We start from the raw sequence: 24,500 nt of genomic DNA on the forward strand, positions 1-24,500 counted from the left end.
GATAAAGAGAAGCTGTCAACAGGATACAGTAGTAGAGAAAAATGAGGTAAAGGTAGAAAAAAATATCTAGAATGAACAAGACATTGGAGACACCTGAGAGAGGTATCATCTATAAAAGTAACTGAGATGATGGCACTCTCCACAACTTCCTGGTCTCTGTTGAAGATATTTGTCTTGCTCAAAGTTCAGCTAATATGAAGGCATTTCAGAGATTAAGCGTGCTGTGCATTTTAGTTTTCCAGGCTTGGACCCAAGACTATCCAGGTAAATGGGAGAATAATGGATATTCATATAATGCTTCCATTTTGATAAACAATTCCTAGTTGGGCTATTAGTAGATGGGCTTATACTCACATGTCTGGATGTTGTAGTTTTTATGGAAAAACTGACTTCCTAAGACACTAGTCTCCCTAACCTCTGTCTGTTCTTCTCCATGGTATTTGTCCAAAATTAAACCCATCATTTCCCATGTTAAACACAGAATATCTTTTGGTGGCTCCTTTTCTTTTCTTTTGAAATTTTATTTTTAATATATGAAATAATACAAACATTTCTATAACATAGTACAATTAAAAAGATGTCTGCACATGAAATTGCAAATTCACTACATACAATTTGTTATTCCTTCTAAATACACAATGAAGTTATTTTGTAAATTTCCTTTTTTTACCCTTTCTTTTCTCCCTCCTCAGAGATGGCTGCCATTTGTCAAAAATAAGTATATGAATATATATATTTATAATATTATATGTATTATATAAAATTGTGAAATTCTACACAAATTTCTATTTATCAGTTTTTTCTCTGGATGCAGATAACATCTTTTTTTCATGTGTCCTTAATAATTTGGGTATTTATAATAGTCAAAATGATTTATTCACTCAAAAGTCATTCTTAAAACAATATTGCTCATACTGTATACAATCTCTTGATTCTGCTCATTTTGCTTTTTTAAATTTCATGCAGGTCTTTTCATGTTTTTCTAACTTCAGTAAGCTCATCATTTCTTATAACATAGCTATATTCCATCACAATCACATACCACATCTCATTCAGCTATTCCACAATTGATTGACAACCCTGAAATTTCCAGTTCTTTGCCAACGCAGAGAGCAACTATAAACATTTTAGAATGTATATGTTCTTTTCTTTTCCTCTACGTACCTTTTGCCCCCTGAGGATATTGCTCAGAGATTGACCATTGCACCTTTGCTTCTTTCTTTCTCACTAGTGTTGAATCCTTTAATTCTTAGTGCTTAATATTCTATACCTTTGTCCTTTTGAGAATCACTTAATTGATATTGCTTTGATTCTTATTTCAAGCGCACTGACTCGCATTTTTATATCTCCAGCAATTACTTCTGATCCAAGGTCCAATACTTTGTCCATTTGGCATCGTATTGTTTTCCCCTTTGCTGTCCTATCAAGCACAATTCAATGCATCTGAAATCAAGCTCTTCAGCTTGCTCTCTTCCTACCTCCAAACTGTCTTTTCTTCCTAACTAGTTCAGTGTCTTTGATCTCATCTCTCTCCCTCTCTCTTAGATTCTTCATTGACTCATTTATTACTTATCTCCAATCAATCTCTTTGGTTTGTTAGCCTATGATATTCATTTTCTCCTCACTTTCATCTTCCTAGTTTGCCTGTTTACCAACATTCTTGCATCTGGGTTATTTCAGTTACTTCCTAATTGGCCTTCTGTATCTAATTTCTACTTCCTTCTAATTGATTTTAGAGAGATAGCTGTGGAACATTCCTCATGCTTTAGTGAGTGATGTTAAGATTACTCATTTCGGTGTTTTGGGCCCTCTTTTCTTTGATCTAAACTTACTTTTACAACATTTTTTGACTCCTTAGATAAGGATCTACTTCATCTACATCATTCTCTGACTATTTTATACTCAACTTTCATGGTGCTACTTGTTTTGTTTTGTTTTGGAGGGAGGAGGCAAGGCAATCGAGGTTAAGTGACTTATCCAAGTCACAGAGCTAGTAAGTGTTAAGTGTCTGAGGCTGGATTTGAACTCAGATCCTTCTGACTCCAGGCTGGTACTCTATTCACATTTCATTTATATCTCTTAATGTTTTAACATTCAACCCAATGATGCACTCTGTGCCAACGGTAACTGTTGTCCTTCATCGTACACCCACATCGTATGGGATTGTCCTGGTTCATTGTAGGTACTCCCTAAACGGTTGCCCAGACTAGAATATAGAAACATGTGTTACAATCAGTCTCTAATCTCTTCTTAATTACCTACCATATGTGAGGCCCTAAGGATAAAAAGACAAGTGAAAAAATCTTGTGGCCAATGATTTTATATTTTATAAAAGAAATGGCATGATTTTTTGGTTATATCATTTGGGGGAAGGATCTAGGAGAGTGGTAACTAAGGGGAAGGACTAAGGAAGAACTCATGTAGAAGTTCCATTGGAGCTGATCTAATTCTTAAATAAAAATAGGAAATCTGTGAGGTCATGGTGAGGAGAGAATGTATGCCAGGCATGGGAGAAGGAGCATGATGCCAAAATCCTGAAGCACAGCCAGAAGGGTAATGAAATTTGATTGTCTTGGGCACTCTTCTAAAAGTAAAAGTCCCAGGAGAAGCTCCCACATGGGAGAAGACAGTATGGAGATGGAATGTTACAGGGTGAGGAGCCCCCTGTTTTGAGGGAAGTCCGAAGTTATAACTGCAGTTGAAGTATAATGTTTGACTCCAGAAAATCAGAAGCATATATGGGAGTCATAGTAAAGAGGTGATAATTAAAGGAAGAAGGATATCAGTCAGGGAGCTATGTTGGGTGGGATCTGCTTTTAAAGAATGAAATTTAATGGAGAAGTAAAGAGAGGAGACTGAGTTGCAACAACATCTGTTTCTTTGTCAGGTCAATGCCAAGTCATTCTTCTCCCTAACTCATATCCTAGGCTGCTTAGAAAAGAGCCACAGTGTGTCATTCCACCCTCACTTTGGCCTACAGAACAGTTAACTGGCTGTGAGATGTGAACCATGAATTGGCAATGTCCTCTCTAGGCAAGCCTTTGGCAAATGTCTTTCTCAAAAGGGCAGTAGTGGAGAGGCTACAGAGAGATTTTCCCTGAAAATCGTTTCTGATTTCCTACAGCTTTGAAGCTTTTCTCCTAAGGAGACTTGAGAAACTGGCCTCCTGGACCTTTATCTTTTTCCTGAAGGGTAACTAATGGATAGCTTATTTCCCTCAACTTTATTCACCAGAGATTAATAACTTGGCCAATTTGAGGGGGAAAATTACTCTACCGTTTAAGAATAAAAACTTACTGCCACCAAAGATATAGATATATAATTTTTTTTTAAAAAGTATCATTCCTCTCAACTCCAAATTCCAAAAAGTGTCTGGAGCAACAGCATCCATCAAGGAAACCTGTGTAAAACAAAAAAGTCCTTGAAGGTAAAATTATAAATGAATATTCAGAGTGGTTAAGTGCTGATGCCTGTTAAAAAGTGTCATTCATATGTAGACATACTCTATAAAAACCAGCAACTTTTCATCTGCATCCATCTGAATGACGTGCAGTTAGTTAGTTGTGCCTGACTTCATGACTCCATTTGGGGTTTTTATGGCAGAGTTCCTGGAGCGTTTTACCATTTCCTTCTTCAGCTCATTTTATGGAGGAGAACTGAGGCAAATAGGGTTAAATGACTTGCACAGGGTTACATGGTGTCTGAGGCTGGATCTGAACCCTGCTCTTCCTGAGTCTAGATCCAGTGCTCTATTGATGGCACCAACTAGCAACCCTAAAAATGTATAGACTGTGACCGTTTTCAGAGCCTTAAGATGTGAGATGGCTTTTGTTGCTGAGGTTTGAACAGTTTTATAATTGGTGAATCTTCCAGTTGATAGGTGGACTGTTCTATTCGTGGTTTATACTGATACTTTTTTGAAGAATTGGGTAGTATCCTCTCTAAAAGTATACAATAGCCTCATGGTTCATTCATCACCATCTCCATGCATTCAAAACCTCATTCTGGCTGTCGAATATTTTTTTGGTGCTCAAGTTTTTGCTCTAAGAATTTCACTTTGTGAAAATTGAAGATCCATATTTGGATGTACTTGTACTTAAAGGACTTAAGAGGGAGTCAAAATCACCTATCTCTTTGTTCACTTTGTGGTGATGCAGCCACAATTCAAACCCTGTAAGGAAAGCCTTGCTATATATTCCTTTATTTCTATCATTGATGCATTCAAGGCAAAAATCTTTTAACTGTCGTTTTGAGTCTTCAGAACATTTTTAAGGTCTTAACATCTTCTAGTATGACTGCAAAATGCTTCTATTCTTCCCAAATTGAAGACACTCTCAGTTTAAAAGTTTCAAGTCAGATGCCATCAATGTCTCTTAGAAAGGTTTGAGTTTTTGTGCAGAAAAGTGGACAGCATACAACACAAAGGCATTTACTTTCTGCCAACTCTATGCTGATAGATATGCTAATCTCTATGATACCTTGGTGAAAGGGAGGAGGTGACTTCTCTGCCAGGAATACTGCCTGGTTCTTTGAGCATCTTATGTCATTATGAAGCCAAGTAAATAGGACTGAGATCTCCATATTTTCCTGCTTTAAGGGTGGGCTTAGAATTCATTCTTTTTCTTGAGACATCTTTGGAAATCTTTGAAAAGACAGAAGATGCAACATAAATTTTCACAGAAATGGGCATTGGTATTAATTGATCTTGATACTTGGGCATCTTATTCTTTAGAGATCCATTCCATATAATGGAGATTAAGAGAAAACTAAAACTGGAATTTAGCCAGTGTGGTATAGTGGCTAGAGTATAGAGGAAGACAACCTAGATTCATAAGCCAAGTGCTTAAATTCTCCTTACCTGAGTTTCCTTGTCTGTAAAATTATGACTGACCAAAAAAATCTTTCTTTTGTGATCCTATAATATAAAGTCTGATATTATGTGTAATGACACATATCATTAGTATTTTTGTTTCCTTGTTTGCAAACGTGCTGCTTTTTTTTCCTCCAGTGTTTGGGACCAAACTTGAAAACATGTTAAACATAGATGATAATCTCATTTTCCTTATAGACTTGTTGTTGTCAAATATAATACGAGGAATGTTGTAAACATGCAAACCGTACAAAAATGCGAACTCATTTTGTTTTGTGGATCAGTCTTTAGCTACATTTTTCCTTACTGTGCAAATCAAAGTCATTTTTCAGTCTTCAGTCATGTCTTTGGGGACATTTATTGCATTCAGACTATATGAAATCATATTTTGGTCTTTCTGCAGTGACATCAAAATGCACCCTTCTCGACCTACTGGTATCAGTGAGGAGAAATCTGTTTAATGATGGTATATGGATAAGTTCTAATGATGTGATATTGGGAGATGGCTGTTCAGTAAATAATGTGGTAACTGATGTGTTTGAGTTCCAGTACTCCGTGAGAGAGTGTGGAATATATACAGAGGTAAGTAAGGTGACTGCAACAATAAATTAATGAATGTTGTCATGGCTAGTTGACCAGAGGTCTTTTTTGACTCCTAGAATATTTTCCAGAGAGAAAAATAAATTGAATTTCCCGTAAGCCAATGCTGGTATGATAGGCATGTGATGTGGCAAAGAACTAGTGGCACCATCATCAACTTAAGCCCCAACATCCATTGCTGTAGGATAGGGAGATTCTTCATGACCAAAAAGATGGGTTCCATTAGCCCAGAAAGTTTTTCTCTTTGTAGGCTAGGCTGAGGTAGGCTTTCTTAGAGATCTGAGATTTGAGCTATAGTACAATTCATTATTAACTTCATCTAGCCTCAGTAATATACCCTGAGTAACCTCAGAACCTCCACCAATGTAAAGTGTCTCAAAGGAGAACAGTACCTATTTCGACTTATCTTTGACTGTCAGCTCAGACCTTATGAGTCAAATTATGGTGTTCCTGAATCAGAGGCATCCCTGCTAAAGGAAACTTGAGTGAGGACCCATCACAAAGAGGAGTCTTCCATAATTGTTATAAGGTCCTTAAGAGATGATGTCTAGAAAACACTTTAATTAGAAAACTCTAGGTGAAGAATTATGAGCTCATGCTTATTGCTTACTTTTAACAACCTCTCTCTGAGTTACTCAACATTGTTTTCCCTTTATCAAACCTAGACTTATGGTTTCAAACTTTTAACCACACAGTCCTAGGCAGACTGTTTCTACCACTGGAGATTCTGGTTGAATCAGAATGCCTAAATGATTGTGTATTGTTTTGCTTATAAAGAATATTTCCACTATATTGAGTCTTAGAAGTGGAAGAACTAATCTTTCCCATGATTGCTTCTAGATGAGCAGGCAGGCCTTCACTGTCTTACTCTTACACTATGAATTACGAGATTTACTTCTTGGGTAGTCTCAACTTGTAAATGCATTCATTAAGTGGCCACTGTATTTTAGATGTTGTACTTGAGATAAAGGGGACTGGGAATAAAATGAGAACACTTGAACTGGGTTTGAAAGGAACCTGAAGACTCTCTGAAACAGATGTGAGAATAGAGAGAATTTTCTGGACTTTGGGGACAATCCAGGTACAAACATGGAAATTGGCAATGGAATGCAATTTTTGTGAAGGAGCAAATAGGCCAATTTGGAAGAACTAATGAACATGTAGGATACAAGGGAGAACCTAACAAACATTTGTTAAACACCTATTATGTTCCAATTGTCAGCTAAGTGATGAAATGGATGGAGCACTGGGCTTGGAAACAGGAAGACATGTTCCTGTCTTCCAATCTGACTACCTGGGTGACCCAGGGACATTGCCTCAGCTTCCTCATCTGGAAAATGAACTGGAGAAGGAAATGGCAAACCATTCTGGTATCTTTACCTAGAAAACCCTAAGTAGATTCAGTTATGACTGAAATGACTGAACAGCAACAAATGTTCCAGGTATTGTACTAAGTGCTTTAAGTACCATTTCATGTAATCATGTTGTAAGTGTGGAAAGAATAAGTTGAAGTTAGACTGCAAAGGTCTTTAAATGGCAGACAGAAGAGCTGGTATTTAATCCTGGAGGTTGGAAGGATTCGCTGGACTTCTAGACTAGAAACTAGACATGGTAGCACCTGCGCTTTAAGAATATCAGTTTTGTAGCTGTTAGAAAGATGCATTGGAAAAGGGAAAGACTGGAGGATATTCCTATAGTAATCCAGGCAATAGATGATGAGAGCCTCTACTAATATGATAGCTATGTGAGAGGAATTACTGGGACAGATATAAGATATTTCTAAGATAAAATTGAAGAGATGTGATAATTGGTGATGTGAGGGATAGCCACAGATTATTGCAAGTTGGTTGATTGGGCTGCCTAGAAGGATAGTGGTGGTGCACTCCACCATAGGAACATAGCAAAATGTGAGTGCTTTGTTGGGATGGAGATAGATAATATACTCTTTTTTGGATATTTTTGAATTCAATATAACAATGGCCAGTAGAATTGTTGGAATAGAGATTAGCAGAGAGAGTTGGACTAGATTTGTGGGCCTAGATGCCATCAACCCATAGAAAGTTGAATCCACAAAAGTTTATATCATGATAAAGGGAATAAAGAAAGCCAAGCACAGAATCCTGGATTTTGTATCTGTGTGTGTTCATCCTTTATTGCTGAAGAAGACCATGCCTTCAGAGGAATATGACATGACTTGCACTTGACTTTGTTTTGAGTGAGTGAGGGCTGTGCAGGTCACCAGCCTCACTTCTCTTCCAGAGCCATCTGAATCTAGTGACCAGATATTCATCAGGATGACTGGAGATGACCCAGGATGAAGCAATTGGGGTTAAGTTACTTGCCCAAGATCACACAGCTAGTGAGTGTCAAGTGTCTGATGTGAGATTTGAACTCAGGTCCTCCTGACTCCTGCACTGGTGCTCTATCCACTACACCACCTACCTGCCCCTGCAACCATCTGTAGTATCTGGGACAAGGATGATGATCTGTCAAAGAAGGTTGTGAAAGTATGGATAGCCACATTAAAAGAGAACTAGGCATAGGCAAGATCATGAGGACCCAGTTTGGAAAAATAGAGTCTTGGAGTAGGGGTTGGTCAGCTGACTCACCTACTACAGAATGGAAGAAAAAAAGAGTCCTTGGGAGAGACCAGTCATCTATCCATATATACATCATGGGTAACTTTGGAAGACATAGTTCCAGTTGAGTAGGAAGAGCAAAAACTAAATTTCATGGTATAAGAAATTGAGGAAGATGAGACTATAATGAGGATAAGAAGCTTTGCCCAGTAGAATATCTGTGCAAAGGAAAACACTAGAAATTTAGCCTGAGGTCATGCTAGCATCAAGTGAAATCTTTTTAAAGCTGAGCAAGAGCTAGACTTCTTTGTAAATATCAGATCAGCCAATACATAAAGAGATTGAAGATTAGGAAGACAGCAGGGATGCTCAACAGAGAAAGATAGAAGTAAGGGCAGAAGAGGATGTGGTTTTGAAACTCTCACTGAAATTCTTTCTCTCTGCCTAAAAGGTTTATGCAACTAAACTCATTTTCAAAACTGTCATCTACTATACCCCAACATCATATGGGAGAGAATGTTTTCATTCAAAGACCGAGTTCTATGTATCATGTTCAGTAGATAGGTAAGTTTCAGAGTTGACATCTGTTACCACTCATCTTAATATCATTCTCTTTTAATCTACCACCTGAACAGTAATATTGGCTTATTTTTCCCTTGCCTTTTAGTCTGTATTGATAGAAACCCTTTATTAGGATTGAGACTATAGAGGAGAGCCAAGATGGTGGACTTGCATCTTGAAACCTGTGTTTCAAGCATGACCATGCTACTTGATTACCCGTGTAATACTGAGATTCACTCTTCTCCCCAACATAGCTTCCTTACTTGTAAAATTAGGGCAAGTCAGCATGTATTTATTAATCACATATGTGTAAACACTCTATTTCTAGGATTTAAAACCTTCCCCTTGCCCTCCTCCAAATACCTTTAGAGGACAATGCTCTCAAGGAAGTTGCATTTTGCTTGAATTACTTCAATTGTATGTGAGATATCCTTCTCAAAATTCCAAGGAGTAAAATACCTGGGCTTGGTTAAGAGGTGAAAGAGGCTGAAGGACCATCTCATTCTTCCTAGGACATGAATTGTATCTAAATAATGCAGTATATTTAGCAGTGAAAATACTTCACCACCTGTCCTCAACTGAAGTTTAAAGCCATACTCTCCGTTATTCCATTTGCATTCTATACTCCAACCAAATTACTCTTCCTACTCATCGTCAACAACACACTCCATCTCCCATCTCCCTGCCTTTGCACAGACTGTCTCCTATGGCCAGAATACACTCGTTCTTCGGTTTCACTTTTCAAAACTTGGCAAAAAAGTATCAATTTCAAAATGATTTTTGGGATTCCCAACTCCTCTGCTTTCCTTCATCAATTTCTATTATGTAAGTGTAAGTTGCTTCCCCCACTAAAAGTAAACTCCATGAGAACAAGACCTATTTTATTTTCTTCTTTATATCCTTGCACATTAGGGTGTCATAGCAAATGACTTATGATTTAGTAAACTTCTTCCCCCTCCCCTTACAGGACAGTATCACCACAGTATTCCCTCATATCTTCTGAGGAAGATCCACAGAGCAGTGAAAGAAGATATCAGGCTTGCACGAAAAGATCTGTGTTTTCAAGTCCAGAATTTCACTTCTTCTTATTTAAGTAACAGCACAGAGCCGTAGAAGATAAAAATACATCCTGCCAAAGATATATCAGCATTAATTATGGTGGATCTGAACTACTGAGAAGTTTGAGACTCTTTAACATGGGTATCATTGCATGATCATTTATACTTGGCAGTCTCCCATTTCTGGAATGTATTCACCATCTCTGCCTCTGAGAATCATTTCAACACCCAGTTCGCTGGTATTATCTTTATATATAACTGCTTTCTATCTCAAAACTCCTCTGATGTTTCTTCAGCCTGCTCTCAACTGCTTGTGTCCTCTTTGCTTAAATTGTATTTATTGTATTTGATTGTCATTATTATGTATATTATTCATATATACCTAGTATCACCTGGACAAGAATAGAAGACCATTAAGAACAATGACGATCACATGCTGTTTTTGTATTGCATACACCAGTTACTAGAATAAATGCTTGTAAGTTGGCAGACATCTACTATGGTAAATAAACAAATGAGGAGCAAAGACTAGAAAATCTTTATCTTTAATAAGTATTTATTCAACATCTACTATATGTCATCTATTTTACTATGTACCAAGGACATAAAGACAAAAACATTCCCCTATGGAGTTCATGTTCTAATGGGTGTAGGTAGCATGCAAATAATTTTGTAGAACTAATTTACATTGCAAAGGGAAATAAGATAAGTGTAAAAGACCGTGTGAGTTCAGGGAAGGGAGAGATTAACTGTGTGTGTGTGTGTGTGTGTGTGTGTGTGTGTTCCTATATTAATGAGATGGAATTAAAGAAATGGATATCTCTTACTCCATTAAGCCTCTCTGTGGCAAAGTCTGCTCACTAAATCCTTCCATATTCTCCCCAAGGAACTGTTTCCTGATTCCCTACCCGGTACTGGTATCCACATACCATAGCTACATGGTATATCCATATGCTATAGCTACATTAGGTTACCTGTGCCCAGAGCTATGTATCTAACAGTCCTTCCTATCTTCCCTCCCCACCTTTCCTGTCTTCTTACACCATCCATATCCCACCAATCCAAGGACTCTGTGATCCAGGAACATTGACTTTCTTGCTGTTGCTTGAACAGGACACTCTATCTCTCTCTCTCCAAACATTTTCACTGGCCATCCCCCACGCAGGATTGTATTCCTTCCTCATCTCTGCCTTCTGGCTCCTTCAACTTCCAGCTAAATTGCCACCTTAATTCAAGAACACTGACATCCTTAAAAGCTAATCTAGACCCTTTCCCCCCATGAGTTTCTCCCTCAATGTACTCTTTATCATTAAAGCAGCTGTCTCTTGTGCCCAAATGTTAATTAAGACTCATAATTCAAACAGGAGCCTGTGTGATGGAGGAAAGTCCCTTGACTGCTCTGTTTCATAAATGGAAAGAATAAAGCTTATGCTTAAAATATAACTAATAGCACTACTGTGAGGAGAGGTCTTTTTGAGTCATACATATGCCCTTTATAATAACGAGGAACACATTTCTATAGGGCTTTGTTTGAACAAAGACAACTCTGACCCACTCTCTAGGGGTCTGTTCCATTAGGACATAAGCTCCTTGAGGCAGGGGTTGTTTTCCTGCTTATATTTGTATTCTCGGTACTTAGCACAGTGTCTGGAACATAGCATTTAATAAATGCCTGTTGCAGACTTTTCTTCCCTTCCTTCCCCCACAAAAGATGCTCATCACCTTTGTGAGAGAAGGTTCTAGTTAATTACTGAGGATCAAGAAGGACAGCCCAAGACGGGACTTTTCATATGTAGCTTTGTGTGGAGTTGACCTTGAAAACCAAAAATTGAATGTATTTTACTTTAGTTTCATAAGATTTCATACCACTTCCTGCATAATGGGTGGGGTTGCTTTGACTAAGAAGGAAGACAGAGATATTTGGACAAGTTTGACAACACAACATCCTTCTTGCCCAAACCAAGGATTAGGTAATCCCTTCAAGAAGGTGATGAGGCAATATTTTGCATGAAGCAGTCACTGTAGGAATAATTTTCCTCCACCTGGAGCAGAGACACCCAGGAGACGCAGGGGTGGAACACAGCTGATGTCTGTCAACATCACCTCCAAGTAGCTCTCCAAAATCCTTCTTTCTTGGTGTCTGCCTGCCTGACTCTCTAAAAAGGTGTCTATTGGTAAACTGCTGCTAACATCCTTGAAAAAGAAAGATTTATATGCTCTAGTGAGAAGCATTATTAATATAATGAGGGAAGTTGTGTAGAACACTGAAAAGTGTGCTGGATTTCAAGTCAAAGGATGCTGTCCATCTATATAATTCAGGACAAGTCATTTAACTTCTCTGAAATGTAGTTTCCTCATCTGTAAAGTGAGTAGTTTGGACTAGATGATCTCTAATGTCCCTTCTAGGACCAAATCCAAGATTCTCTGATAATATAAATATATAAAAATATGACAAATTCACATCATGGCATACATCTACTTGTGTATTAGAGAGACATTTATATAGTACCTACTATGTGCCAGGCACTATGCTAAGCACTTTATAAATATTTGCTCCTTTGTAATATGGTGTTGAAGTAAGAATCATGAAGGCCTGGCTTCAAATCGTGTCTCAAATTCTCACTATGTTTATTTGGTCAAGTCATTTAAGCTTTCTGGGGCCTCAGTTTCTTAATGCATAAAATGAGAAAGTTGCACTTGAGAATCTGTGATTTTGATCTCATAAATCTGTGATTTAGAATTCTCCATCAATACAGACCACAACCCATTTAGGTGTGCTTGGGGAATTCTTGTGCTTGGTCTTTTCCAGAGAGGATTGACCTAATGCATCAATAACTTCCTTAAGGATTATTTATTTATTTATTTTACCAATCATGGCAATCAGTGAAGGACTTGGGCTGTCATTTTGTTAGCTTGTTGCATAATCAGTTCTGTTTTCTTATTAGGAAAGGAGAAATTCTCATGATTAAATAAGACCCAACTTGAGATGGTGTGCTATAGATTTAGCTTGGTGGTGGAGATCACCTCTCAATCTGTCTCCAGAAGTATATTGATTTATTCTTTATTAAAACACAAATTATAACACTGGTTTGATGCAAAGTTCGTTTCCCAGCATAGATTACTTTTCAGAATAGAAGATTTGCCTTTTTCCCCTTCTATATCCATATAACGATGTACACAGATATCTCTATATAGAAATAGCTGTATAAAAATGGCTACATTTTAATTCAATGATGGGAAAATTATCTATAGAGATTATGTTATATATGTGTGTATTAATGCTTATAGCCCTTTTATGTGTGTGTGTATATGTGTATGTGTGTATACATATATGAGCAGGAGGGAAGGAGAGAGAGAGAGAGAGAGAGAGAGAGAGAGAGAGAGAGAGAGAGAGAGAGAGAGAGAGAGAGAGAGAGAGCATGTAATTTTCTTGCCATTTTAGTAAATTGTTTACTCATTTCAGTTCATTAGGACTAATACAACACCTACTCCAGGCTACAGCAATTTTATTATAAAAGATCATATTAGTATTCAAGTTGAATTGACTACTGGGTGACTTTCTGTAATGTGTAACATTCCACCTGAGAAGAACTGATTCACTTGGGTACTTAGAATCAGCTGCATTCACTGTCCTTATGTTGAGAGAGAGGAATGGAGTGGGAAAGTTCCATATCATTTTGCCTTCCAGGCAATGGCACAGCACACTGGAAAGAATCCACAATACGTGACTACCCCAACTATCAGTACTCACATCATGCAGCTGGAGCAGCATGAGTCAGCTAGATCCTCCCATAAATCTTTGGATGAATCTCTGAAGATGCTCAAAGGAAATCCAAAGTATGACAGCCTGTGCTTCCAAAGAGAGTTAAGGGAGAATAACCAGTTTACACAGATAGGCCTGGAGATATAGACTTGCCTAACTTTAACTCTCCATCTTAGTGGCTCTGCTCAGTTGTAATGGCATGTGATTTGGGCTTAGCAAATTGAAAGAAAAGGCAGAGTGTTCACATAACTTAGAGCAAGGCTTTCTAATGTGTTTTGTTTCCTGGACTCCTTTGGCAATCTAAAGACCATATACCTCTGCTCAGAATAATGTTTTTGAATGCATAAAATAAAATTCATGGGATTTAAAAGGAAAGCAAACAAAATATAGGAAAGGCATAAAAATTCCCAGACCTTAGCTTAAGAACCCCTGACCTTATGCAAAGAATCCATGTAAGCATGTGATGGTATATCAAAAAACTTCAGTCTCAGAAGACCTGGGTTTGAATCCATGCTCTTTTAATTTGGGCAAGTAATTTCATTTCTCTGGGCTTTTGTCTCATCTGTAAAATGAGAAGCTTGTAGCTGATAATTTAAAAAGTCATTTCAAATTTTAAATCAGCGATCCTACTATTCCAAACACTTTTGGGAGGTGTTTTCAAATGTCCTCATTTTGTTCTTCACATTAATTCCATAAAGCAGGTTAGGCACCAGAGCTCATTATCACACACTAGTATTTCTGCCCTTTCAATTTGGAGGAGAGGGGGAAGGATGTCATTTCTAATTTTTGAGGGCCTACATCAGGAATTCCTAAGTTTTAAAGGAATTTTTGTAACCATTTCAATATATGACTTCCTTTATAATCTTATGACTTTATGCATTTAAAAACACTATTCTACAAGGGCTCGATAAGGCTTCACTAGAATGCCAAAGGGGTCTATGACTCCAAAAAGAATCTTGTGTCTAAATCCAATCTATGATATGGAAAAGCAACTGGATTCAGAGTTAGGGGAACTGATTTTGAATCCTGGTTCTCCCACTTCGAGTAAGTCACTTATTCCATCTAGAATTTTCTTTCTTATCTGTAAAGTGAGAGAGTTGGACCAGATGATTTCCAAGGTCCCTCCTCACTCTAGGTCTTATAAGCCTTTTCCTTTATTTTGAATCCCTCACCTCATACCCTGTAATGGTATTTGGACTTATCTGGGGTGAGGAACCTGAGACCTCAGGGCCATATGTGACCCTCTAGGTCTTCAAGTGCGACCTTTTAATTGAATCCATGCTTCACAGAACAAATATTTAATAAGATGATTTGTTCCGTGAAACTTGGACTGAGTCAAAAGGCTGCATCCAAGGACCAAGAAGGCTACATGTGACCTTGAGGCTGCAGGTTCCCCACCTCTGTAAACCTCTTCTGTTCCAGATATGCTCCCTTTCTGGATACATTTGAGAGTCAGGGCTTGGGTACCCATATGATGTCATTAATTATAGTTTCATCTAGATAGAGGTGGGATATGACCAGGTTAATTTCCTTGTAGTGCAAGGAATAGGATGGAGAGGAAGGGGAAATCTTGTGTGATTCACTGTGGTTCCTTAATTGTAACCACCCTCTTCTTGAGTTGAAAAACAAAAATTAAATCAACCTCTTTAATTTGTCTTTCTTTTCCCTACAGGCTCTCCAGATCCTGAATGGGAGTATGATCTTTGCCTTAGGGATATTTTTAGGCTTATTACAACATGTTTCTGATTTCCCCAGAAATGCATTTTTCATAACAGTCTACACAGGCTACCCTTTCTGGGGAGGTGCATCTGTGAGTACTCCCAACTATTAACATTTTGGATTTCTTTTTTCTCTATTCATGTTGATTTTTCCCTTTAATAGACTTTAAGTTCTTTGAAGACAAGCATTGCAACATAAGTCTATACCACCAGTCCATAGTGCAATGCTTGCCATGGAGTAAATACTTGCTGAATGAATACATACTGGTATGAATGAAAAATTCACATTTGTAGTAATTTTATGATTTATAAAGCACTCAGTTCCATGAGACAAGAGTAATGAACTTTGCTGTACCCTCTCACAATTTAAGAGTCAACAACTTAGGTAATGATCATCTATATACCACAGGTCTTGTGAAAAAGGATGTGTGGTTTCTATGGTCACTGCACAAGGGTGAGATCCTTAACAAATGCTAAGAAAGGCAGAGTAATTTACAAAGTGATGGAATGCAAAGAGCTCTGCGACCAGAGACAAGAATCTCTGAATCTGAGTCACATTTTGTCACTGTTTCCTCGTGTCAGTGACAACAGCAGCAACAGCCAACTTCCAGATTGTTAGGAGGATAAAATGAAATAATGTAAAGTACCTTGCAAAATATGCACGCACACACATACGTATATATATTACCTAGTCTTATCATTACAAACATAAAATATAGTGACAATACCTAGAAATTGTTAGTAATATTAATAATTGTAGTTAATTATTTTTATGATAATAATAGTTAGCATGTATATAGTACCTTAAGGCATTGCTTTTTTGTTTTGGAAGATAGATGTTTTATTATTATTATTCTTTTTCAGATAAGGAAACTGAGGCTGAGAGAGGTTAAATGATTTGTCTGGGATCATACAGATAGTGAGTGAGGCTAGATTTGAGGTCAGATCTTCCTAACTCCAGTTTCAACAGTCCTATCAACTATACCACCTAGCTTGTTTTAAGTGAGTGATTTTCCATTTCTGGGCCTCAATTTCTCCCTTTTGTAAAAGCAAGGCAGACTTGATACTATCTAAGACTCCTCCTAACTATGATATTATGTTGGTCTAGATTGAGTCTGACCTGTGGAAGAGCCTTCCAAGCTTGATCTGATTTTGGTCTGATCAGTCACACTCAGACACACTGTACCTTGACCCCAATCTGGTGATGTTTCTGGTCCTATTTGAGAAAGAAGGTGAACAGCCAAGTCTAGGAAAGATAAAATAAAATGAATCCTGATGGATACATTTTTAACCTAAAGGGAGATAGGCTGGTCTTAGAGCAAGAATATGGGAAACAGCCTGAGGGTTGCATCAGTATATTTCATAAAATATTGGAAGAACCTCAGGAAGATCTCTGATCTTTTAGGCTAATTTTCCATGGAGGACTTAGGGAAAGAAATGGAAAAAAAATTACAATGGATGAAAATCAAGGATGGGTAGCAATCTATGATGTTCAGGGGAATGATACCTAATGGTAACATTAAGAATGAGGATAAAAATAGTGCTTCAAAGTTGTGAATCAACTGACAAACATTTGAGCCTTGCAACAGCCCTGTGAGTAATGTGCTACTATCTCCATTTTATAAATGGAGAAACTGAGTTTCAAGGAGTTTAAATGGCTTTCTTAGCTTTATATTACCTGTAATTATCAGAAGCAGGCTTCAAACCCTGGCTTGTTGCTTACCATCACAATTAGGGATTTAGAGATGTGGGAGGAAGGGTGGAGAGTCTAGACCAGCATCTTGCATTCTAGCTGAATAGTTGGTAATTTACAGCAGCAACAAGGGGACAATATAGTTGAAACAACATTTCTTTGTGATATTTCTTATTTCCTAACCAGTTCATTATTTCAGGATCCCTTTCCATTGTAGCTGAAGGAAAACCCACAAGGAATTTGGTAAGTGATAATGTTCCTGCTATTTCTCTAAGGACATAGAAACGGGTCTAATCCTTTTCCTTTTAAGAGAAGCTATATCACTCAATAAGCCTTCCTTTAGTGTGACTCTGGGGCATGGTGACTCATGCCTTTAAATCTATTTTACTGATTAGACTGAAGTTGGTAAACAACTTGACTTCAGGAATTTTAAGGTGTAGTAGGTCTGAAGTTGATTGGGTGAACATGCTAGTCTGGCACCAATATGATGAGCCCTAGGAGAAGAGGCAAACTGGGCCAGTTTGGAAATATTTGCCAAGGCCAGTTTAATCAGTATATATTTAGTATGTGTTTACTATGTGGTAGTCACTGTGTTAAGTAATGAAGATACAAAAAAGATCCCTACCCTTAAGTTGTTTACAATCTAGGAGACAGCAAGCATCTAAAAATATACAAAAAAACTATATACAGGATAAATAGGAAATAATTAAGAGAGAGAAGGCACTGGGATGAAGAGAAGGATTAGGAAAGGCTTACTCTAGAAGACTGGATTTTAGTTTGAATTAAAGGAAGTCAGGTGGAGACAATCAGGGAGATCATTGCAGGCATGGGAGAGAGAAAACATTCACAGAGCTGGGAGATGGAGTGTCTTGTTCATGGAACAGCAAGGAAACCAGTGTCACTGAATCTAAGAGTACATGAGAGGAAATGAGTTGTAAGAAGACTTGAACTGCAGGAGAGGCTAGGTTATGATGACTTTGAACACCATACAGAGGATTTTGTATTTGATACGTAGTATTTGGATTTTAACAAAAAGGGAAAGTGAGGCAAATCTCCATGCAAGATAAACTTTATTAAGAGGGGTGTGCTATCTGCCAACAAATGGGTCAGTGGATTGCCTTCATTATGCCAAAGTTCCCAAGAAAAAGGAAAATACTCCTTTGGCAGGTTTTGGGTCATGCAGAACAAAGAATAGAATAGGATATATGACATTGTGGGGTGGGGGCCAACATTACTGGTTACAAAACTGATGCACAGGGAACAACATGTTTGGTTTGAATTTTGGTAATGGAGACTAGCAATAACCCCCTCCCTCTCCTTTCTTCTTCCATGAGATTAAGAAGAGTTTGTTTGAATACAGGTACGAGGTAGAGGCCCAGAGTTTTGGAGAACAAACCAGTTACCCTTAGATGATAGCTTGTTAAAGTAAAGATATGAGGTCTGACTACCTTAGTGTTCATACCTTCCTAAGGTTTTCAAAATTCTTTGAGACAAGAATAGATCTGTAATTGACAGGAGAGTTGGATTTCTAAAATTAATCCAATATAGGCCAGCTGAATTCTGAACCAAAGTCAGAGTCAAAGAACCATAACTTAAATAGTTACAGGACAAAAGCAGTTACAGGACAAAATCAATGAATTATAAATTGGATCAATAAGAAAATGATAAAGAATTGACCTTAATCTTTTCAGATCTTTGCAATAATAGGGAGCCACTTGAATTTATTAAGAAGAGAAGTGACCTGGTCAGTCTTGTACTTTAAGAAAATCACTTTGGTGACTGAATGAAGGATAGATTGGAGTGGAGAGAGGTATGATTCAGGTAGAACTACCAGCAGGTTATTTCAATAGTCCAGGCATGGGGTGATGAGGCCTTGTACCAGAGTGGTGGCATTGTTAGAGGAGGGAAAGGGACATCCTTCAGAGATGTTGTAAGGTGAAAGCAACAAGCCTTAGCAACAGTCAGGAAAGGGAGAGTAAGAGATAGTGAGGAGTGGAGGAGGACATTTAAGTTGCACATCTGAGAGGTTTCTTATGACTCTTTTTCATTCATTCAGGGCTTAGGTAGATCTGGAAAATATGGAAAGGTCATGAGAAGATGAGTTAAGAGAATGAATAAAGCAAACTTTTACTCTGGAAGGAGATGATATCAATGATGAATGATGGAAATTTCTTAGACTTCACCCCTAGTGTCACTATCAGCTAACATCAGCTGAAGAAGAAAGATATTGTGGGTAGTGATCTGGGCCTGGACCTGTGGAAACCTCGTATTATGTCTTGACTGACAAATACTAGCTATGTAACCATGGGAAAACTATTCAACCTCTCACCTCAATCAATTTTCTAAGACTAAGTGACAGAACAGTTGTCAATTGCAGCAATGAAGGTAACTTCCACACAGGGAAATCTCCCTGTTTGTGAAGTCATAGGTCTAGACCCACTCCCCCAAATAATTGAACCAGTTATGACTTTGTCATTGTATATCTTTAATTCTTCCACCAATGCCAATTACCAACCAGTTTCATAAGTTGTCTACAAAAAACAGCCAGTGATTAGCCTTGTTCAATAGTGATGCTTCACATACTTATCAATTGCCTCCCATACAGAAAACAATCTCCCACATGCCAGAGATATGTAATATTTAGATAAGGCACAGATTTTGTCCTGGTGGAGTTTGCAATTTAGTAGGAGATAAATAACAAACATAGATAACTGATTTAAAATGTTGCCCAAATACACCAGGGAAGTAGAGTACAAAGTGATATGGAAGGTCGCAGGGGATGTTTGCTCTTCTCTCTATTTCATAATCTATCTCATAATCTTCTACAAGTCAGAGATGCAATCCATAAATATCGCTTTGCATTGGTCACATATCCAGGCATGTTGTTGTTGAATCATTTCAGTTGTGTCTGACTCTTTGTGACTTCATTTGGGGGTTTTCTTGGCAAATATACTGAAATGGTTTACCTTTTTCTTCTCCAGCTCATTTTAGAGAGGAGGAAACTAGTCGTGTAACTTGCCCAGGGTCATACCATTAGTAAGTGTCTGATGCCAGATTTGAACTGAGGAAGATGAGTTAAGAGTAGTCACTCTCAAAGTAGTTCTAATTCTGTAAAATGATCACCAGATGAACTTCTGCATTGCCTGGAGAAATGTAGGGTTTGTTCTGTGCCCATACAAACTTCATGTTCTTGTGATCATTTTTAGGTGCAAAGCAGTTTTGGGATGAACATTGTCAGTGCAATAATCTGTTTCATCACGCTCATTTTTCTCTTTATCAATTTTGTGCTAAATAGTTGGGAAGCCAACAAATGTTCAATGGCATCTCCTAATGTGTACACTTTGACCAGTTCAACATCGACTGTAAGTCTTTTGTGGGTGCGTATTCTGCAGGGATCGATAGTGATTGTGTGATGCTGAGGTATGGGCATAGCTGGAGAGAATGGGGTGTACTATTGTTGGCTAAGACAAGAAGAGCTGGAGTTAAAGATGGGAATGCACAAAAGTTGGAGGTGGTAGAGTCAGTAAATTCAAAGAGTGCATGAAAACCCAGAAGCCAAGAGGGAATAAATGATTGAAGCTGGGCAGATATTCAAAAGTCAGGAAGTCTGAAAAAGCTAGAAGGAGAGACAGGAAAACTGGTCCAAGCATGGTAATTAGTCCGAATATCAGTCATGATACAAAAGACAAAAGAACCTTCAACAGTTGATAGCTAATGCTGCTACCAAAGCTCCTTTAATGTTTACGAAATATTTTGCATGCATTGTCCTACCTGAGGATCTTGTGAATTGGGTAATATGATTGTTTGGACTGGACCTGTAATATCTGTTGGTGGAGAGAAGTCCTACTGAGGAAACTAACTGTACCTCCTTAGTATTATAACTACCAGTCCATTTTATAGAGGAGATAACTGAGGCTCAGGGAGGTGAACTGATGTGCTTAGAAATCACAAAGATGGTAAGTGGCAGAGGTGGGATTTTAATCCTGGTATCTGTCAACTTCAAGTTCACTGTTCTTTCCATTACCATTTATTAAACACCTGCTATTCACAAAGCAGCGTGGAATAATGGCTAGAGAGCTATTCTGTCATGCAATTCTCATCTAAGAATGTAAGTTAAGACTTCTATTGGCACATGAAGTTTCTCATTTAAAGTTCCTATATCACTGAAATCACAGATTTGGTCCCCATTTCTGCCCTACCAAAAAAAGAAAGAAAAAGTCACAAGATATGAGAAATGCAAAGAGAAAAAAAAATGTCTGTACTACCTAGGAGCTGATATCCTTATTCAACTTTGCATCTGAGATGATCCTGTCTTAATAAGAAGATTCTAATTGATCTTTGCAATAATTGTCAGAGTATGAGTGTCCTGGTCAGGCCAGGACCTAGGTCTCAGGCTAGGACAGTCCATCAGCTCTCAAGCTTTAACCAGTCCAGAATTACATGGGGCTAGATAAGTGTTTTTCCAATGGAAAAAGCAGGCTTAAGTCAGGATTGGAAAACCATCCTTTTGATTTGCTGGTTGAACTGATTTTCACAATGATTTCCGCAGGGGCACCTGTCTTTGATACTGATCCTCACTGTGCTAGAATTCTGCCTTACCATCTCTTTCACAATCTTGGAGTGTAAAGCAAACTGTTGTGAGCCTAATGAGGTGAGTTCATGTTGTGGGCCACACGTAGGTCTTATATTTGACACCTTTAATCAATACTCCATGCCTCTACTTCATCTCTTTTCAGTTTCTTTTGAACACTCTGTACTCTAGTTTCCAATCTCATCATTCTCCTGAAACCACTCTGTCCAAATTTAGCAATGCCTTCTTATCAAACTCTGTCTTTCTAGACCTCTCTGTAGCTTTGGACACTTGGAAACACTTCCTGCTGGATGTTTTCTCCTTTCCTGTTTAATTAAAATTCTCTCTCTTTGTTCTTCTATTCTTGTCTGACCATTCCTTTTTAGTCTATTGTGTAAATCTTCATCCATGCCATGCCCTAGTGTTTTCCTGGTAAATGTTTAGCCATTGGTTCTCTAAAAATGTATACTTTATACACTTTAAAATTTGATTTTATAATCATAATTATTCTGTCATTCACTTAAGTATAGACATTCAACAAAACAATACATCAAGTCTTGATTTGTATTTCTTGAAGATTTTTGAGGTGTAAGTGCTTAAACTAAAATTTTAACAATGGTCTCTAGAGAGCAGACTCCAGTACCCTCACAACTCTTTACTGGAATTTCTACTATTTTCTGTTTTCAGTCTTAATTGTTGATCTTATCAACTGAGTGGGTTCAATTTCTCCATGCAGATTCTATGAATCAAGTTCTGTTTTCTGTCATAAGCCTTAGTCTCTCAATGTCAATTGCCCATCAGAAGTCTATTGAAATAGAGTTGGCTTCTGAGATCAAACATCCCAAAACATCCCTCTTCTAAACATTTCTAGAACCTTTAAAAGGTGCCATCATCCTCCCAAACATCAAAGGTCACAATCTCTATGACATCTTTCTCTCCTCACTCTCAATCATCTAGTATTTACAATTAGCTGCTCAGTCTTCATATTTTGCCTCCACAACCATCACACACACACACACACACACACACACATGCACACACACAAAATGTGGTGTAGGCACACATATAGTGTCATATATATTATATATAATATATTATAATATAATATAAATTATATAGATTATATTATATAATAATATAACAATATTATATAATAATATATATATTATATATAATTTTGTATATATGATGTGATGTATCTAATGTGTATATCTATAGCTATAGATCTTTGTATAGATTAAGGTATATCTATAGATTTGTAGATATAGATTCTCTCCATATATATATATGTGTGTGTGTGTGTGTGTGTGTGTATATATATGTATGTATGTCCCCTTCTTTCTACTTACACAGCAATCTTTTATTATTGTTCTTCATCACTTATCATCTGAACTATTATTGTACTAGCCTTTAATTAGCCTCCCTGCCTCATCTCTCTCTACTCCAATCTATCTTCTAATCAACTACCAAAGTAATGGTCTGACCATAGTAACCCTCTCCCCATTCAATAAACTTTGATACTCTCTATTACCTATAGTACCAAATACAAGCTAATTTTTGACATTTCAAGATCTTCATAACTTGGTCCCTTGTCACCTTTCCAGTCTTCTTATACTTTGGTCTCCTCCACTCACACTAGGATATAGCTATTCTAGCCTACTTGGTTTCCTACACACATGTTCCATCCCCTGTCTCTGGGCTTTTGTACTGGCTGTTCCTCCACATCCAGAAAGATTTCTCTCCTCACTTCTGCCTCTTAGAATCCATGGCATCCAGGCTCCATTTCTGTGTCAGTTTCTCTATGAGGCCTTCCCAGGCTGAAGTCTCTTATAGACTTCTCCAAGGTTCCTTCCATCTTCTCAGTCTATACCTTCTATGTTCCTATTTATAGGCATGTTCTTTCCCCATTTGAATGAAGTTCCTTAACCTTTTTTTTTGGTTATTGTATAGCCAAATAGTTTAGTGTCTACCATCTAAAGCTTCACAAATGATTTTTGATTAGTGTTAAAAGATGATGATGATGATGATGATGATGATGATGATGATGATGATGGAGGGAGGAGATGGAAGGTGATCATTAAAGGCAATGAACAATTTTCTTTTCTTTTTTGTTTGGCCTCATATTACAAATGGTTTTTTCTCTTCCTGATTCTTCTGTGGTGGCTGGGATGCCCCCTGCTGAGCACCATTCTGAAGGCTTGGAAGCCTCAGTCCCAGTGAATGATACTGAGATATTAAGCAACTAGTTCTAGTGATATCTACAGAAATGCTCCTTTAGAGCTAACAGTTGAACAAATCTTTAACCAAGGGCACCCTACTGAATGATGTGGCCTCAATTTTTCCCTTTCAACAGAATGTGACTTTTGGGTTCCTTGCAATCTCCGTTTGTGTGCTTTCCAAAGCACTTTTCCTTCACCCACTATACATATTTTTGCCTTCATTAGGATTCTGTCTTCTATCATGAAAGATCCCATTGATGAATGTTCATTCACCTAGCTATCCTATAATGAAGAGAGGAAAGACTTAGAGACCAATGAATATGCTGGATATACATCATATAGAGATATCAGAGACATAGTCAGATCAAGATGGGGGAACTTTGGATACTGATAATCAAAAATGATCCAGACTGTTAATGCTGTCATAATGGACATGTTCTTCTCCACTGAAACTATAAGAGAGATAGAAATATCAAAGGCAGTTGGTCATTCATTCCTAAGTTTTGGTGTTTTGGTGAGAATTTAGAGTCCCTTCCCAGTCATACAAGTCTCCCTTCTACTCCAAATTAAACACCTTGTGGGCCAGAACTAGCTGTTTGGGTTGAAACACCTAGTTTTTCTTTTTTCCTATTATTTCTAGTAAATCATGCAAGCCTTGTGTTGATTGTACTGAATAATTTCCTTTCTCTGAGTTATGAAAGAATGCAGTCACTTTGACCAATACAAGTTATCATCTTTGAAGCATGTGTTGGGAGGAAAAAGGATGCAATGAAGTTATTTCCCTTATTGTTCTTCATTTAGAAATTTCTGCAGCTGGCTGTAGTCCTGGACTCTGCACTGAGCATTTATTAGATAAGAATGATATGGGA

General features: G+C 37.7%; 2 protein-coding genes and 1 pseudogene across 2 annotated transcripts; 2 read left to right on the forward strand and 1 right to left on the reverse strand.

The window, feature by feature from the left end:
- On the forward strand, positions 1-10,204 carry LOC140523401 (oocyte-secreted protein 2-like). The gene is made up of 4 exons (XM_072638294.1): positions 1-264; positions 5,274-5,452; positions 8,501-8,613; positions 9,578-10,204. The coding sequence occupies exons 1-4, from the start codon at positions 195-197 to the stop codon at positions 9,705-9,707; spliced, it is 492 nt and encodes a 163-aa protein (XP_072494395.1). The 5' UTR covers positions 1-194; the 3' UTR covers positions 9,708-10,204.
- Positions 4,139-4,690, reverse strand: LOC140530367 (kinetochore-associated protein DSN1 homolog; annotated as a pseudogene).
- LOC140522478 (membrane-spanning 4-domains subfamily A member 3-like) lies at positions 10,102-23,658 on the forward strand. Its single transcript, XM_072637908.1, has 9 exons — positions 10,102-10,112; positions 11,720-11,777; positions 13,357-13,505; positions 13,877-13,883; positions 15,104-15,241; positions 17,029-17,085; positions 20,049-20,204; positions 21,392-21,494; positions 23,543-23,658. Exons 1-9 carry the CDS (start codon positions 10,102-10,104, stop codon positions 23,656-23,658), a joined length of 795 nt encoding a protein of 264 aa, XP_072494009.1.
- The last annotated feature ends 842 nt before the right edge of the window (positions 23,659-24,500 follow it).

The sequence above is a fragment of the Notamacropus eugenii genome, chromosome 2 (assembly GCF_028372415.1).
Source record: "Notamacropus eugenii isolate mMacEug1 chromosome 2, mMacEug1.pri_v2, whole genome shotgun sequence".
Lineage (NCBI taxonomy): Eukaryota > Metazoa > Chordata > Mammalia > Diprotodontia > Macropodidae > Notamacropus > Notamacropus eugenii.

Excerpts from the sequence above, each read along its gene's own strand:
- LOC140523401 (XM_072638294.1), top strand. The coding sequence starts at position 195 with ATGAAGGCATTTCAGAGATTAAGCGTGCTGTGCATTTTAGTTTTCCAG. Across the intron at positions 5,453-8,500 it reads AGTGTGGAATATATACAGAG|GTTTATGCAACTAAACTCAT; the intron begins GTAAGTAAGGTG and ends TCTGCCTAAAAG. Across the intron at positions 8,614-9,577 it reads GTATCATGTTCAGTAGATAG|GACAGTATCACCACAGTATT; the intron begins GTAAGTTTCAGA and ends CTCCCCTTACAG.
- LOC140522478 (XM_072637908.1), top strand. Across the intron at positions 17,086-20,048 it reads GAAAACCCACAAGGAATTTG|GTGCAAAGCAGTTTTGGGAT; the intron begins GTAAGTGATAAT and ends GATCATTTTTAG. Across the intron at positions 20,205-21,391 it reads TGACCAGTTCAACATCGACT|GGGCACCTGTCTTTGATACT; the intron begins GTAAGTCTTTTG and ends TGATTTCCGCAG.